At 36.1% G+C, this 16,640-nt stretch overlaps 1 protein-coding gene across 4 annotated transcripts in view; it reads left to right on the top strand.

The window, feature by feature from the left end:
- Positions 1-16,640, top strand: part of SLC44A5 (solute carrier family 44 member 5) — a 359,314-nt gene that overhangs the window by 93,941 nt on the left and 248,733 nt on the right. For 2 of the 4 annotated variants that reach the window (XM_073234137.1, XM_073234138.1), the window contains exon 2: positions 7,013-7,091. The exons of the other annotated variants lie outside the window; for them this stretch is intronic. In XM_073234137.1, the coding sequence (XP_073090238.1) occupies positions 7,079-7,091 (13 nt within the window). In that variant the 5' untranslated portion in view covers positions 7,013-7,078. The remainder of the gene's footprint in view (positions 1-7,012; positions 7,092-16,640) is intronic. 4 annotated transcript variants of the gene reach the window in all.

Below are 16,640 nucleotides of genomic sequence, written 5' to 3'. Positions count from 1 at the left end.
AATTGTGCTAAGAACTTTACATCAGTTACCTAATTTAATTCTTACAACAACCATCTGAAATAAATGCCATTAATATTCCTGTTTTTATTGATGAGGAAACTGAAGTTTAGAAAAATAAAGTCATATATTAGAAAGTGGAAGTTTCTTAATGTAGGGTGGTCCTGCTTAGGTTGAGGGCATCTCAGGGCTAACCTGTCCAAACTTGAACTCTTCATGTCTTCTTAAAACATGTTCCTCCTCCAGGTCTGAAGCCTCTTCATGCTTCCAGATCGCTCCCTCCCTCCTTTCCTCTCTGCCTCCCTCCCTCACCCTCAGTTTCTGACATCAACAAATCCTGTAAATTTTACTTCCAAAACATAAGTGCATCTTTCTCCTTTTCTCCACCTCTACTGTCACCAACTCTAGTCCAGTCATGGATTGCCTCCTGCAGTAGCTAGCTTCCTCCCCTACAAACCAACCTATTGTGCAAAGAGTGGTCTTTATTGAGGTATATTCATATAACATAAAATTCATCATCTTAACCATATTAAAAGTGTGCAGTTAAGTGGCTTTTCATACATTCATGTTTTATAACCTTCAATACTATCTAATTCCAGGACATTTTCAAAAGGAAACCCTCATCCGTGTAGCAATCACTTCCCATTCTCCTAATTCCAGCCTCTCGAAACCACTGATCTATTTTCTGTCTCTGAATTTGACTATTCTGGACATTTCATGTAAATGAAATGACAAGTTTGAGACCTTTTGCATCTGGCTTCTTTCATTTGGCATAATGTTTCCAAGGTTCATCCATGTGTGTCAGTACTTAATTCTTTTTTTTTTTTGACTGAATGATATTCGATTGTATGTATATATCACATTTGGTTTATCCATTCATCAGTTGATGGACGTTTGTTTTTTTTCCACTTCTTGACTATTATGAATAGGGTTGCTATGAACATGTACATGTTTTTGTTTGAAACATGTTTGCAACTTACCAGAGTATTCTTTTACAAATGAAAAATCATGTGATTTCACTACTTAAAATCATTCAATGGCTTCTCATTACAATTATAATTCATATTCCTTCCCGTGGCCCGCAAGAGTTTGCATGATCTGCCTCTCCTTTCTCATTTCAGCATTTTTCCTCTTCCCTAGATATATCTCAGCTACACCGGCTTCCATTCAGCTTCTTCAACTTCCCAAAACTTGGAGTATTCACACCTGCTATTTCCTCACCTGAAATGCTACTTCCAGTGATTTATTTACATGGCTAGTTCATTTTTATCCTTCAAGTCTCCATTCTTAATGTTACCTTCCCAGGGAGGTTTTTCTTGACTAAACTCCATTATTCCCTATTCCTTCCTAATGCCCTGCAATTATGTGGTTGTTTCTTTGTGAACCCATTTACTGTCCATTGCCCTCATATAAATATAAGTTCCTTAGGGTCAGGAATTAAAATACACCTTTTTCATCACTGCTCTCTGTACCTGTGCTTAGCAATACTTGACATTAAAGAGCCACTCTATAAATGCTTATTGAATAAATTGAGAAAGATCATAGATGTTTTAAGTGAGATGGAGTGATTCACATACAGTGGCAGCGGTATACTAACAGGAAGAACAAAATGGTAGAGAATCTTCAGTTATACTAATATTTGGAGATGGGTAGTCAACAGAGCAGGTGAATTGTTGATTCAAGATGGAAATTTGGTCAACGAGTCAGAGCAAAACCTCTGTATATAAAGTCAGAGGTAAGAAAAATAGCACATGTAATCTGATGTCAATTCTGGAGAGGTTAGCTAAATTTCCTCAGATTTCACCTGTCAAAATCAGGGTCACTTCTAGAAACCAGGTTAGGACTGAGATTATAGCCATATTTTTGGAAGAGGAAGGATGCAAAAACTCAGGAAATGGCAGGGCTTACCAAACCCAAAATTCTGTTATAGAAACACTAATGGACTTACGCTCTTCAGATCATCAATCTCCTTTTTGCATTTTTATTAACACTTCATCCTTATCTACCTTGACATGAATTGGCTGTGGTCAAATCACATCATTTGCCCTTTCCTTAATTTCTTTATCTACAGAGCAAGAGCTTCGGGCTGGATATGACCATCAAGATGCTTTCTAGCTCTGAAAATATATGATCTTTTATGCCACAGTCCAAGTTAAAAATTATTTTTTACCAGATACCTCAAGACAAGTGCTGGGCATAGAAGCCACAGGGCATAAATCTGCAAAGAAGTAAAAAGCTAACCTTTGCAAACAATATGGCTTCTCTCTAATTTACCAACTTTACATTTCCCTGTATGGCCCCGGAAGATGACTGGTTAGCCAGAGACGGGTAAGATTCCTCAAGGGAGGAACAACCTAAGACAGGCACAGTCGCAGGGGGGCCATCAGGTGAGAATTTGGGGATCAACAGAGGTGAGGCTCAGAACCTCACCCCCCCTGCTTTGAGAGAAATCTTCTGCATCCGTGGATGTCTTGCTGCCCTTGTCTAGCCTGGATTAATACTTAGTCCATAGGCACACACCTGATCATCTGATCATCTACATTTGCCCTCTTACAGCACTAAACTATGTTTTCTACCTTTATCTTGCATCTACCTACCACTTCAGCATTTTATTAAAAATAAAAATAATAATAATAATAAAGGGAGAAATGTGGGATCCACATATAAATCAAGTACAAAAATCAAACGAATATTCATATTTGACCTGATTGTTTATAGGTCATAATGCGTGATCAAAACCGAAAGTTTCTGTGATGACTGCCCTTGTACTGTTCACCATGTAAGAATTTATTCACTATGTAAGAATTCGTTCACCATGTAAGAACTTGTTCGTTATGCTTCAGAAGATTGGAGACTGATGAGAATTAGGCTTGAGATGGATTAATGATTGTGCATTGAGCATCGACCCTCCTATACTGAATTTTATTGTTGTTAACAACCATTTGATCAATAAATATGAGAGATGCCCTCTCAAAAAAAAAATTATTTTTTACCATACACAATTGATGTTGGCTGTTTCCTGATGATCTCACTGGTAAACAATCTTTGTGGACATAAGAAGTATTATACTTGGTCTGTGGGTCCTTGTTAGCCCTTTTCAGACAGAGTGGCCTTCTTAACTACTTGATGTGGATAAATAGCATATTTTAGAATCTGTAGCTCTTAATCTACTGACTAGAGATAGAACTTCAGAAATAAAGAATTTGAATATAATTAGTTGAAGATTTACCTAAATTATTGTTTAGTATAGTGGCTGCCTAATAATAAAGCCATATATTTAAAAAAATCATTAAATTTCAGAAAGTTAACATTCAGAAAGTTAAAAAAGTACTTTTTTCACTGAAGTTATTAGATCAGTCCATTCTCTGAGGATTTCATTTTGAATCTTGTCTGAACAGAAAATTAAGTTAGTAGAATAAGAGGTTACTGGTCTCTAAATTATAGGGTTAAACTAAGTCTTCTATATTCTCCACTGTGTGAAATTAAACATGATAAAAATGAGAATTAGTCTATCCAAACCAGAGATGCATTATCAAGATTCTTAGGAATTAGACATTTTCTGGGCCTGATTAGGTAGTATTGTAATGAGACAGGACTGATACTGGATTATAATTAGAAGTTTAAAGCAAGACTTAGAAGTTTCAAAAGAGTTTTATGAAGTAGAAAAATGGTTAAGTGGAGTAATATGAAATATCTGCTCTGGACTTTGTTACACATTGAAAATCAAAAATTAAAGAAAAATGTCAGGATATTTAAAAAACAAATTTAAAAATACCTCGAAACATTCTTGAATTTGGACATACTTACAAGAAATAGAAATACAATCAAGGAGAACTTTAAAAAAAAGAACAGTTACATCAACTAATAAATGTAGAAGGACTAATGGAATTAGATAAATGACCATTTTGTGACTTCTGTGGAAACAATTGATGCAGAAGAGTAATCAATGGATGCTAAAATCTGAGGAGGAATGGGAGATTTATTTATTATGCAACTCTCTCCCCAGAGATTACTTATTAATTGCGAAGTGAGAAATGATAACATTACAGTTGAGAAACCTGCCCAACACCACTCTGAGTGATCGAAGTTAATATTACCAATGGTGGGATAAACTGAGACTTGATTCCTGATGTGAGGCACCAAGAAAGTTACATAATTTCTGCAGCATACTTGCCAAAAATGCACAACCCAAATCTCATCATGTGGAAACATCAAGCAGATCCAATGGGACAGTCTTCAAAATAACTTCTCTGGTACTTTTGAAAATTGCAGTGTCATGAAAAACAAAGTGTGAAGAACTTTGATGTCCCAGATGAAGGGGACTAACAAGATATGCCAGCCACATGTAATGTGTGATCTTGAATCTGGAAAAGAGAAAAGAAATTTCTATAAAGGACGTTACTGAGATAATTTGAGGGAAACGAATATAGACTATATGTTAGATAAAAGTGTTATATAAATATTATGTTCCTGGATTTGATAAGTGTGCTGTGACTACATAAGAGAATGTCCTTGTTCTTGGGAAATGAACACTGAAAGATGTAAGAATAAAAAAGCATGATTCTTTCTGTAATTCTCAAATGGTTCAGGAAAAATATTTGTGGTGTGTGTAGAGAGAAATTGCACATGGCGAAATGATACCAATTGGTGAATCTGGTTGAAGGGCATGCAACAGTCCTTTGTTTTATTCTTATAACTCTTCCTAAAATTTGAAATTATTTCAACATAAAAAGTTAAAGGAAAAACTGAGTGATTATTAATTATCTACCTGAGGAAAGGTGTTCTTTTCTGCTTGAGGCACTGTCACCAAATAGAAGGCATTTGACAAGGCCAAAGGGAATCTGTGCATCCCACGTGACAGAACTGATGGCAGAGTTGGTAGACGAACTTGCGGTATTATTTATAAGCATACTTCAGAAAATAAGCTCTAGTTTCTTAGAATTCTCTCAGATGATTGTTACCTTCTAAAGATAACTCAGCTCATTTTATAAACATTAATGGGATTCCTATGTCAGGAATGTTGCTAGGCCCTGGGGCTACAGTGATGGCTGGGTGTCTTGTTCTCAGTACTGACAGTAGAGGAGGGGGAACAGCTGTAAAGACAAATTTAATATTTTTCCACATTAGCCAAGTTAGCAGAGAATGCAGTAACCAGGGAAGTATGAGGGAGTGGGTGTGGTAGGGTAGAAGGGGGTAACAGCAAAGCCCAGGAGTTTGGCACTTGGTGGGACTGAGGGACAGAGTGGGAGAGATTGCAGGCGAAGGGAGCAGTAGGGCAGAGGCAGGAGATGTAAAGATTTGGTGTTGCTGAAGTGTAATATAGTTTTCTAATTTCTAGTCTGTAATAATAAAAAAAATTCGTTTTTATTTCAGCTATATTTTTAAGACACTACAGTAGCGCAATATAATTAACACTAGAGAATATACAATAGAAATTGATTTTTTGATAAACCATTTTTATTTTGTATGAAATGGCCTCTTATTAAAACTTGGAATTCCTCTTTTGACCTTGATCCTACTGCAGTTTTTGTCAGATTTGAATAACATATAGACCTTTTTTTAAGGAGCAAAATTCCCGATAGGCACATCTGCAGATGCTTAGCAGTTGGTGGATCTCAGGTTGAGAAACACTGAGTTAGGGAATCGAAGTCTTATTTTATGAAAATGTCTTTCAGTTACAAATTACTACTTGAAAAGAGGTATTTTCTTACAGTTGGTAAAATTGTTTTGGAATATCAAAATAAAAGCAAAAAAAATAATCGAAGCACAATTATCAAACAATAAAAATATTTGCCTTCTTTGAGGCAAAGCTTAATATTCTTAATGTGCAAGCTTTACACAAATTTATAATACATTCAGATACCCATAAGTACGTGGGCAAAGAGCCCAAATAATTTACAGTAGATGAAATAGAAATGAATAATAAACACCTAAAATGTTCACCTTCAACAATGACTAAACAAGCAATTAAAAATAAGAGATCATTTTTGACCTGTAATATTAGCAGATGATTAAAAAAATTGACTTGTGTTGATGAGGATTTTTAATGATGGAAAAAACTGCAAGGAATCTAATTATTCAACAGTGTGGTGATAAGTAAAATATACAAATTGATGATCTATGACATTACTTAGATATTAAAATGATGTTGAATATTGAAAAATTTTAAATAATAGAAATGCTTATACTATCACATTAAATGTAAGCAGCAATAAACAAAATATACAATTTCAGTCTCAAAATATATACATATTTTAATAATGATTCAATAGTAATAGAAGATGTTAACAGTAGGAGAAGCTTTGTGAAAAGTACAGAGAACTTGTTCTATTTTTGCAATTTTTCTGTAAGTCTAAAATTATTTCAAAATAAAAAGCTAAAAAACATACATAGAAAAAGGACTGAGAGGAAAAATTACAAAATTCTAGTAGTGATTTCTACATAGTAAAATTAAGTAGCTTTCCCTTTCATTTTAAAAATGCTTTTCTGTAACATATTTTTATAATGAGTTATGTGTTGTATAATCATTAAAAAACAACAGAACACTCCCTAAAATTAGGAAATTAAAGGGTAAACTCAAAGAAAAGTGCCATCTGTCACAACCAGTTTGTTGAGTAGTGTGGCAGCTAAACATAAAAACATAAATTTAAATGGTGAAAAAGGGTGCATGTCGATGAAGTTAAGATAGAGATATTAACTGGTTAGGGATGCATTTTACAGGTGGATGTGAAGTGTGAGAGTAGATAATAAAAAATACAGACAGATTTAAGAGGCTGTGACAATGAGAATTTTATTTTATTTTAGTAGTAAAGAAGAGAATGAAGACCCATATAAAAAGTAGATAATGTCCAATATATTATGTATTAGAAGAGAATTAAGCTAATTCTTTGGGTTTTTAGTTAGTGTTAATCTAATAGTAGATTATGGGAGTAGATTATTCCTAAAACATGGATTTTTAATAAATTAAAATCATTTACTTTAAATAACCATATGCATACTTGTTTTTTTATCACAGACCCTTTTCTAAGCAACTCAACTTTGCCATGATTCAGGTGTTCTGAAGAGACAGCCTCTTATCCTAATGAGTGACGAAGGTAATCACCTCCTCAAATTAAGTCCCTCTTCTCTGGACTTCGGTGAAAATATTGTTCACTCAATATTAAATAAGGACAAAGGGAAAGATAAATAGACACTATGGTGTCATGAGGAGCTGCACTTGAAAAACTGCAGCAAGTTAGACATTGTGGTTCTCAATTTTTTCCTGTCTCAAGACCTCGGAGCTGCATGGCATCCTCCCTCCTGTGCCTGGTGGCTCCCCACAGCAGTGATTCTGGGGAGGGTGCAGTGGGCGGGGGCTGTGTGGTTTGTAAAAGCACATCCACATGCACACTCCGGCCAGTTCTCAAACTGCTCCCTTCTCCTGCATCACTCCCTCCACCTCAAGAGTTATTGCTACTACCAGAATCTTTAATATTTATTTTACAGAATTACTGTTTCAGCCTCCTTTCTCATATTGAGATAATGACAGAGCTTGCTCCTTAGAGAAGCAATATGGAATCAGTTGTTCCTTGGAGAGGGACCGTGAGGCTCCATTTCAGTTTGGGCCCTGATTCCTGTTATTTGTCTCCATAATTAGGTCTCAAGCCCCTGGCAGGCACAGACTCATCCATCTTTTTACCCTCTTCAGGCCTAGCCTTTAACTTTGAAAAGGTGGTTACTTAGTAAATGTTTATTGAAAGTGAATACTAATTTCCTTAAGGGCAGTTTTATTACTTTATGAAGGAAACTGTATTCCTTGCTATGAAAAAAAGTAAAATGTTGCTTAAGTTAAAATAGAATTTATGGAATATATAGCTTAAAACTAAGCAAAGCTTTGATCTTTGGCTGAGTATTTTTAAAAGCTTTAAAGGGTTATTAAAAATAGGATCTAAAGGTTTAACAAGACATTTAAAAAAGGGACCCAAAATTTGTCTAAATCTACATAGGCTCCTGAATTCTGTAAATGCTTTGTACCATGGGGGTGTCACTGACAGGGACCCCTGCTCCTACAAATGTGTTACAGGGGATTCTGTGTGCATCCCAACCCTCCGCCTTGTAAGTGGGGATTAAAATTGGTCAAGTATGAAACCTGGGGAATGGCCAACTTAAAGGACATTTTCTCTTATGCAAATATACAGTGTTTTTAATGTATTCATACCTAAGGTAGATTTAGATTCATTTTTTAGGTCTGTTTGTATATCTATAAAAGAGAATAACAATTATCTCACAGGCCAAAGTAAGGATTAAATTGGCACAGTGCCTAAAAAGTATGTATATGCTGTATAAAATGGTGGTTTTTATTATTGTTCACAAATAGAAATTTAGAACTGAGTCACAAATAGTTAAGTGTATTTGCAGGAGAATTACCAGGGTCTTATTACACTTCAACTATATTGTGGTTTAGACTGGCCTATGTGTGCAGAGAACAGAGCATTGCTGCCACGTCTAACAATGTTTTAAGGGAAAGTAACTTCTCAAAACTATTCAATTGGCATGTTCATGGAATGTTGGAACCATGGTCCACTCCTAACTTGAGTGTTAACCCTAGCCTTTTTCCATGTTGCTCATTTAATATTTGTCTCTCTTTTCTGAATATTGGCTATTAGTTAACTTTGAAGGGGTATCACAACTTTCACTACTGTAAAGAAGCCATTTCTTTCACAGTAAAATCTACCTTTTTTTCTTTAACTTCTGTTAATTGTTGTTTCTGTTGGCTTCCATTTAAGGTCAGTCAGCTTACATGTCTTTGACCTTAAGTTAATCAATGACTTTATAGTGTTTGTAAGTCAGACTCCTTGGGCTTGAGTCATTACTTAACTTACTCTATAAGGACATTAACTTTCTATTTTTTAATCCCATTTTTGGGAAGTTTTTATATACATGCAATAGATGGAAAAAACCATGATGATTAGAAATCTACTATAACAGAAAGTTAAAAAAAATTGCATTGATCTTGGAAAAAGCTCGTCCATTCATAGGACACTTGTTTGTGTGTCGAGTAGAACAGAAAGCTGTGGCATTACCAGCACCACAACTATCAATAGAAAATACTCAGTAAACATACGTTACATGTGAAGCTATACTAGGTGTCATAATAAGAGAATCACATCAGGAACAGTGACCAGGAATTACTTATACAGAATTGACAGATGGACAGAATAAAAACATTAAACAAATATCTATTTGCATGCACTGTGGTTTTCATTATATACATAAGTCAGGTACAAATTAAATTTTGGCATGTGGAAAATATTAACTATGACTGAAGTAGAGATGAGAGATATAATTTAAGACTTTCATGTCTTGTTAAATTAATGAACGACAGTAACAATGTGACTATGTTCTCTTGAGTGTCAGGATTATAGCGCATCCGTTTTGACAGCCACCAGGACAGGACATCAAGACAGAGGCAGGAAGAGTGATGGCTGTTATTCTCTAGAGTGGGTCCTTCAAGGCTAACCCAGACTCTGGGTGGGCCTGGTGCACCTGAAGAAGCTAATGCTCCCTGCTGCATTTCAGAATGTGCCATTGTCTCCTGTGGCTGGGGGAGGGGCCATGAAGGGGGAACACCAGTAGTTTTGTGCATGTAGCTACAGGGCAATGTATGACTCCAGGGACAACGAGAGGAACACCAATGCCAGAGATAACCAAGATGGGACTTGGGTAAATCACGTAGCACCAAAAATTGCCTCACAGAGGAATAATATACTTCATTTGAAACTGATGTGAATTTTATGTTTCCAAGTGCCTGTGTTAGCAGCAAAGCCAGTAAACATTTAAATAGGCTTTTCAAGCTGATAGTTAACTCAGACTGTCTACCTTAAATGGAGGTTCCTCTGTTCACTCTTTATTCACTTTAGCAATTGAAAAGCAGTCTTTATAGTATGTCTTAAAGAACACTGGGGATTTATTTGTATTGACATCTTAATTTTGCTAAGTGCCAATAAATGCTTTATATTCACTTTTCTAATAGGAAATTGCCTTAAAGAAAATATTCATTGTAAAATTTAAGAATTATATTTAACTCATTTCCAGAAGCTAGGAAGCTATTTCTACACTTATCTCTACATCTATGTATGTATCTACGTCTACATGTATATCCATTTCTATTGTCCAATGGCCACATTCTGGAACATACTTATATTACAGAAAATAGAAATTTACATGTTTAGATGGAGTTAATAAGATTAAAAATCATATAAAAAAATTAAACATTTTTAAAAAATGACTGCAATAAATGAAGGCAAAGGCATAACATTTCTTTCTACCCTAAGAGACTTGATGAAGACTCATCTGTTTATTCTTGGATTTTCTATTTGACTTCTGTGCTTGGCCTCACCTCTGTAGCATGTATGAACAAGACTGGAATATTACGGAGATTAAAATTTGTAAAGTTACCATATTTTTGCATAGTTAATTACTTCTTTCTTTGGGCTCCTGTGGCACATTGTATATATATATATATATTAGCTGTCATCTTACCGCATTATAATTAGTTGCTTACTTCTCTGTCCCTCTCATGAAACAGAGTTCTTAAAAGAAGGAAATTATTCTTGGTATCCATAGTTGCTAGCACTATGTCCCTGGCTTCTAAAAGACACCCAGAAAATGTTTAATGAATAAATGAAAGTTTTGTAGTCTGTGAGTAATATGCAGCAATTCTTTGCATACATCATGATTGTATATCAGAAATTGATTCTGAAACAGTTAATCCTTATCTTCCCTTTTTATCTTGTCTTCCTGATGACAGAAATTCTATTTTAGTATGATGCCCACATAGCCACCTCCTGTTGATAACTAGTGGGCACAACTCCATTTTATGATGGACAGATGGACAAGCCTGCTGTTGTTCTTGGCCATAAGACTGTTTTTGCCTACTCTCTCAGACGTATCAAACATGTCTTTCTTCCTCTCTTTTTTTTTGCAAGACTATATGCATTTGCTCTTAACACTGTCTTGCTATACTTGCAATATTAGAGACCATAAGCAGGCTCTGGAAGACAGATAAGCAGAAATATTTCAAGAGATGCATGTTATCTAACATAAAAGAAGATGACTCCATGGAAAAGAGGCCAGAAAATATTGCTATTACCCAACTGAAGAGGGTAGATCATCTCATTTTCTTTGCTACCATAGAGCGATTGATTAGATTAGAAGAGAAAGTTACAATGTGTTTCTGGAAAAAGAGATCCAGATTATGGCTACCAATTTTAATTGTTCAACTGGATGACTCCACAGAGTTGTCATTCATTCAAATTTTATATATAACCATAAACATAAATAATAGTTGCTTCAAATTAGCAAAATGAACTACAGTTGCATAGATAAGACATTGGCATGGTATAATTTTTTTAAGCCATATGCACCATTCAAAAGTATTTTGACAGATTTTATTTTCATAAGAAAAGAGTAAACAGAGAAGGAAATTAATACTTAGTTTCTATCATAGAGCAAGCATTTTTATGCTTTTTCTATATTTTTCATATAATCCTCAGAATTACATTGTGAAATAAGTGTTATTATCATTATTTTAAAAAGAGATTGTGATTATTTTATAAAAGCTCAAAGTAATTTATTCATGGTCACAGAGCTAGGAAGTGGCAAAACTGATTCCAAATCATTTTCCCCTTTTCCAGCTGAGTAAGTGGGTTGTTTAAAAAAATGATTCAATAATGTAATGCAAGGGTAGCATTCTGAATTTTTGGAAGGACTAGGCTAGAAAGCAGAGTGCTCTAGTGTTTCACCTACATTCTTCAGGAACTACTGGTCTCCTTACCAGCAGTTATGATTTGTCCTGGCTATCTTGTCTGCCTAGAGAACCCATGTCTGGGCTGGCATGATGGGGTCTGACCAGAGCTCTTGGCTTCATTCTTGTTTTCACCCAATTCATGGAACACCAGTGATCTCAACTGACAAAGGGCACTGAGGTGAGAATCACTCCAGCCTTCTGGAGCTCTCTCAGAGAGCATCAACTTGTGGCAACTTGTGGCTAGATTTTTCTGAGGCCCATTGGGATTGTTCCTGTAAACATCCAGACTCTAGGAGAGCCTTTGAACTGACTGCCCTTTTTCGTGGAGACGGGCAGCACAGGCCCTGAATTTCCTCTGGCTGTTTGAGCAGTCCCCCCTCCTCCTCCAGCGTGGTGGCAGGGTACATGTGGAAGAGAAGAGATTCTGTGTTTGATGCTTTCCTCATCCTCCCCTCAAATATGAGTCAGGCTCATCTTCTCAGAGTGAAAGGGCAGGGCTACTGGACCAGTTGCTGGTCCCTTGTAATTGAGTAACATGGTTGCTAAAATGGATTAACTCTGCGAACTGTCAGTTGCCATCCTGGTTTCCTTGGGTGAGGCAGACAGTGCCAGAGGCAGTCTCTAATTGTACTAGATGATGATTTCTCCCAGAAAAGCAACCTCAATTATAGTAGGTCTAAAAATGAGATTTAGGACAGATTTATCAATTGGCTTGAGAAGTCAGTTTCATTCCAACTTAGTTAAAAAAGTGCTTGTAATATTTAAAAACTGCACTTTAGAGAGAGGTTCTGGAAAGTCATAATTCCAAAATGTGGTTGTAATTTCTATGATGAGGAAATGATCATTATTTATATTAAAATAGTTGTTTGTCTCCCTTACCTCTTTTTTCATATTCCTTCAATTATGTTTTCTGGTAATTTAAATTTTAAAATTAAACTATATTTAAAATAATGCTTTGCCATTAATGAGAGAAAGGTCACCTTTAAGAAGTTGATTCAGTAGTCTCAGTTATTTTGGGACTGGATTTGAGCCCAGTTCCTATTAATAAAGACTGTTTCCCTTGTCTTTTTCTAGGACAGTGAAATTAAAATATTGTTTTGTCTATTTACAGTCATGACACATTCTAGGCTTAGGTAAATAAACTCAACTGAAAAACAACAGACCAACCAGCTCTATCACTTGACTTCAAGCTGTCATTTTTTGTTTCAATATTATATTCATGAGCATTAATATAAAAACTCTCTGTCAAGGGTTTGCTTCCTGTGTTTTGATTGCTTTAGAATGGAAATTTAAATACTGAATTTGAGATGTGATTTAGGAGGGGGCGGTGGAGAGAGTTCTGGATGAGGAGTCTGGAGGCTGGTTCTGTTCTTGGTCTGCTACCATATGTGGGCCTGGACCAGTCACTTTACATTTCCTATCATCAATTTCCTTTGTTTTAGAACCAGGATGTTTAGACCAGGTTGGAGGGCAAATAGGTGTGCCCTTTTCTGCCAGCTCTGGTCAATGGGTGATGTCTGCATAGAGGGCCACACTAGGGATGATAGCGAGCCTCTTCTAGACTCAGTTGACAGGAGGACTGGGGTCAAGAAAGCCCCTAGTGTGCCATCTCTGAACTTGACATCTTCTTGGGTCATTTTCTGCATTCCAACAAGTTTCCAGTGGTCTGGGCAACACTTTGGGAATCATTGGTTAGTCCAGTGGTTCTTACACCTGGCTGCTGGTTAGAATCACCTGGAGAGATTTTAAGAACCACCCATGCCCTTCTGCAAAAGGAACTGAGAGCCTACATTTCACTGGTCTGGGCTGAGACTCTATCTGGATGGACATGGAGGATTAAGTACTACCGGTCTAGTTTAACCTTCATTTTACAGATGAGGAAACAGATCTCAAGCAATTATCTATTCCCTTCTTTTTTTGGTTCCTAGCATTCTGCACATTGTTTCTTACCCACTTGATTCTTGGCTATATACGGTCAGGGGTGTGTTAATACAGTTGCCACATAATAAAGGTTCAATAAACATCTATTGTTGAGTTACTAATGTTGAAGGTAATAGGGAACCACTGAAGGTTTTTGACCGTTAAAATGATATATATTGAAAGTAATATTTTAAGAGGATTCATTATTTGGAAAGGTAAGATAAAGAGATTGGACATGTGATTTTCCTATAGCAATGTTCCTGCAGAGCCTTGCTACTCAAAGTGTGGTAGAGACTACCAATATCAGCATCACTAGAAACCTTATTGGAAATTCAGTTCTCAGCCCCTACATCTGACCTACTGAATCAGACCTTACGTTTTTACAAGATCCCGAGTGAACTGTGTGAACATAGAAGGTTAAGAAGCAGTGCATTATGATATCATATGACCCATGTCTGGGCTTATAGGGTAGCCCAAGGGAATTGAGACAAAGCAGAATGTATGAATGTCTGGGCAGGTCAGCTTTTTCTTAAACCTATTCCTTGGGATTCTAGTTCTCTGGGATCTTAATAGGTGTGTTCAGTGCTCAAAAAGGTTTGGCAAATACTGGGTTAAACAAAGTTAAACAGGCTTCTTTATGGCCAGACTTATTTTATCTTTTAATATGCTATTGTACTTTTTGAATCTTCATGAGAAAAGCTATATTATATGGCTGCTTCTACATTTATTGATCATGGAACCTAGTTTGGGGGGGCATCTTCCCATGTTACTACTTTCTGCAGCACTATACAAAATACAGCCATAATGGGTCCTTTGTGATTATGAGGGTTCCAGACTTATAAGATATTCCAGCTCCTGGGCAGGAAACCATCTTTCACTTCTAAAATTTAATACCCCTTACTTATCTGTTCAGATGCCCAACCTTTCCATTACTGGTCCAGGTAAGTGACTTCACTTCTGACCCTTTCATTGGCTGAGCCCTGTTTGGACAGGGTCATAGGACCTCGGTCTGTTGCTTCTGTCACTGCTGGTCTGGGAAAAACATTCAAGAGTTAGTTGCTGGTTATAGTGTCTGATGGAAATGAGGAGGAGATGCTGGAAAATGTGAGGGTCGCTGGTAACACACCAAAGTTTATTTTGTGGTAGGAATTGAGGAGGTATGACTGAGAGCAATTACTTAGTGAACAAAGAAGGAAGATGGAAGTTTGATTGATAATTATGAGCTGTAACATTTGTCGGCAAATTTCAAAGATAAAAAGAAGCAAGTGAACAGATTTATTTGGAAACTAGGGTTGTTTTAGATTTAGAACAGCCCAAATGCCTTTTCTTCAGTTTATTTCTATTGAAGCTCTTTTTGAATATTCATGGTCCATTTTAACCCTGACAGGTTGATTATTCCACACTTTATAACTCAGAAAGCATTTGATTTTAAGTCACTCACCAATAAATTTCAAATATTTCGGATAATACTTTGTTTTACTTTTATGTATCCTTGACATGAAATTTCACTTTTTTGGGGGGGAGGGTGACAGAATACCTATTACTCTTAGTAGTAAGATGATCCAAGATAATTTAGCAGTGATATCCTTACACTGGGCTGTGAGCCACATCACATTTAATAAACTAGTGGAAAGTATTTTTGATTTGGATATGTCCCTTCAAATGCTCAAAGGCTTTATTTTCTATTCCTTTTTCCTAACATTTGAAAAACTTAATTTCTTGCAAAATCAAGGAAGTACTGTTATTTTTAGTTATGACATCAGTATGATTTTCTTAGGAATTTTTCTCTTGAAAATTTTGATATTACTTTAATGGGTAAAACTTGGATAAGTAAACATTTCAAAATCTGATTCAATTTGGTTTCTTTTCATTATACCCTTAGTTGACAGAATTTCCTATACTCACAGAAGAAATTTTGAGGAGAAGGGAGAGAAAATTTTAAAACCAAGCAGAATATATTAAATCTAGTAGATTTTCATTTCAGAAACTTCTAGAGAGGGTCTGTATAGTTTCAACCCATTTTTCTCCATCTCTGAAATCTGTAGTTCCCAGAACACTATGACTAGAAGGATGATCCTGAGATATTATGAGCTGCTAAATCATCCCTAAGAAATTCAATTTTTCTTATTGTACTAGATTTACTGAGACAGAGAAGTGCACTGATTCATTACAGAATATGTAGAGGTTGGCAGTCTTTAAGAGAAGTGCTACGAAGCTTGATCCGTCCTATTGTCCGGCTGTCAATGATGGGACATGCCACTGTGTAGGCAACCCTGATTCTTCAGCTGAGTGAGATGTGGGAGACTGTGGTAGCTGAGTGACTGCTCTAGGCAATGAGGCCTAGGTGGGTGCACTGAGAACACTGGATGCTGAATTTTGGATAGCATGGGTGGCTTGTACCAACTCTGGGCCCTCATAGTCAGTAGGGAAGATAAAATAGAGGCAGGAGTTGTTCCACATGCCAAAGATAACTTAATGAGCCTCATTTATTTAATGTATGTGCTAAGGATTGCCAGCACTTATTCTAGAAAGATTTTCAACCAGGATTGGAATTAGAGGTTTAAATTAAGCTTTGGGTCACCAGATGATCCCTTCACCTAAATATTTGTATAACATTATCTAATAAAGGGCTTATCAGACATCAGGTACCAGGTTCTGTGCTGGGCACTAGAATACCAGGGCAAGAAAGAAAAACAGTATCATTGCCATCATACTGCTTGCTAACTAGAGTGGTTTACAGATAAGTAAACAAGATAATATAATGTAATATTATATGCTATTATAAGAGAAATACAGTAAACCATGGCAGTATATAGAAGGGGGCACTTAACGTTTAGTTAAGGAGTCAGGTATAAAGAGGCATCTACATGAAGGAAGAATAGGCATTGGACAGATCAAGAGGAGTTGGAGCATTCTGGGAAGGGTTTAAAAAGCA

Source organism: Manis javanica, chromosome 4, assembly GCF_040802235.1.
Source record: "Manis javanica isolate MJ-LG chromosome 4, MJ_LKY, whole genome shotgun sequence".
Classification (NCBI taxonomy): Eukaryota; Metazoa; Chordata; class Mammalia; order Pholidota; family Manidae; genus Manis; species Manis javanica.
This window is presented reverse-complemented; position numbering and strand designations above follow the sequence as displayed.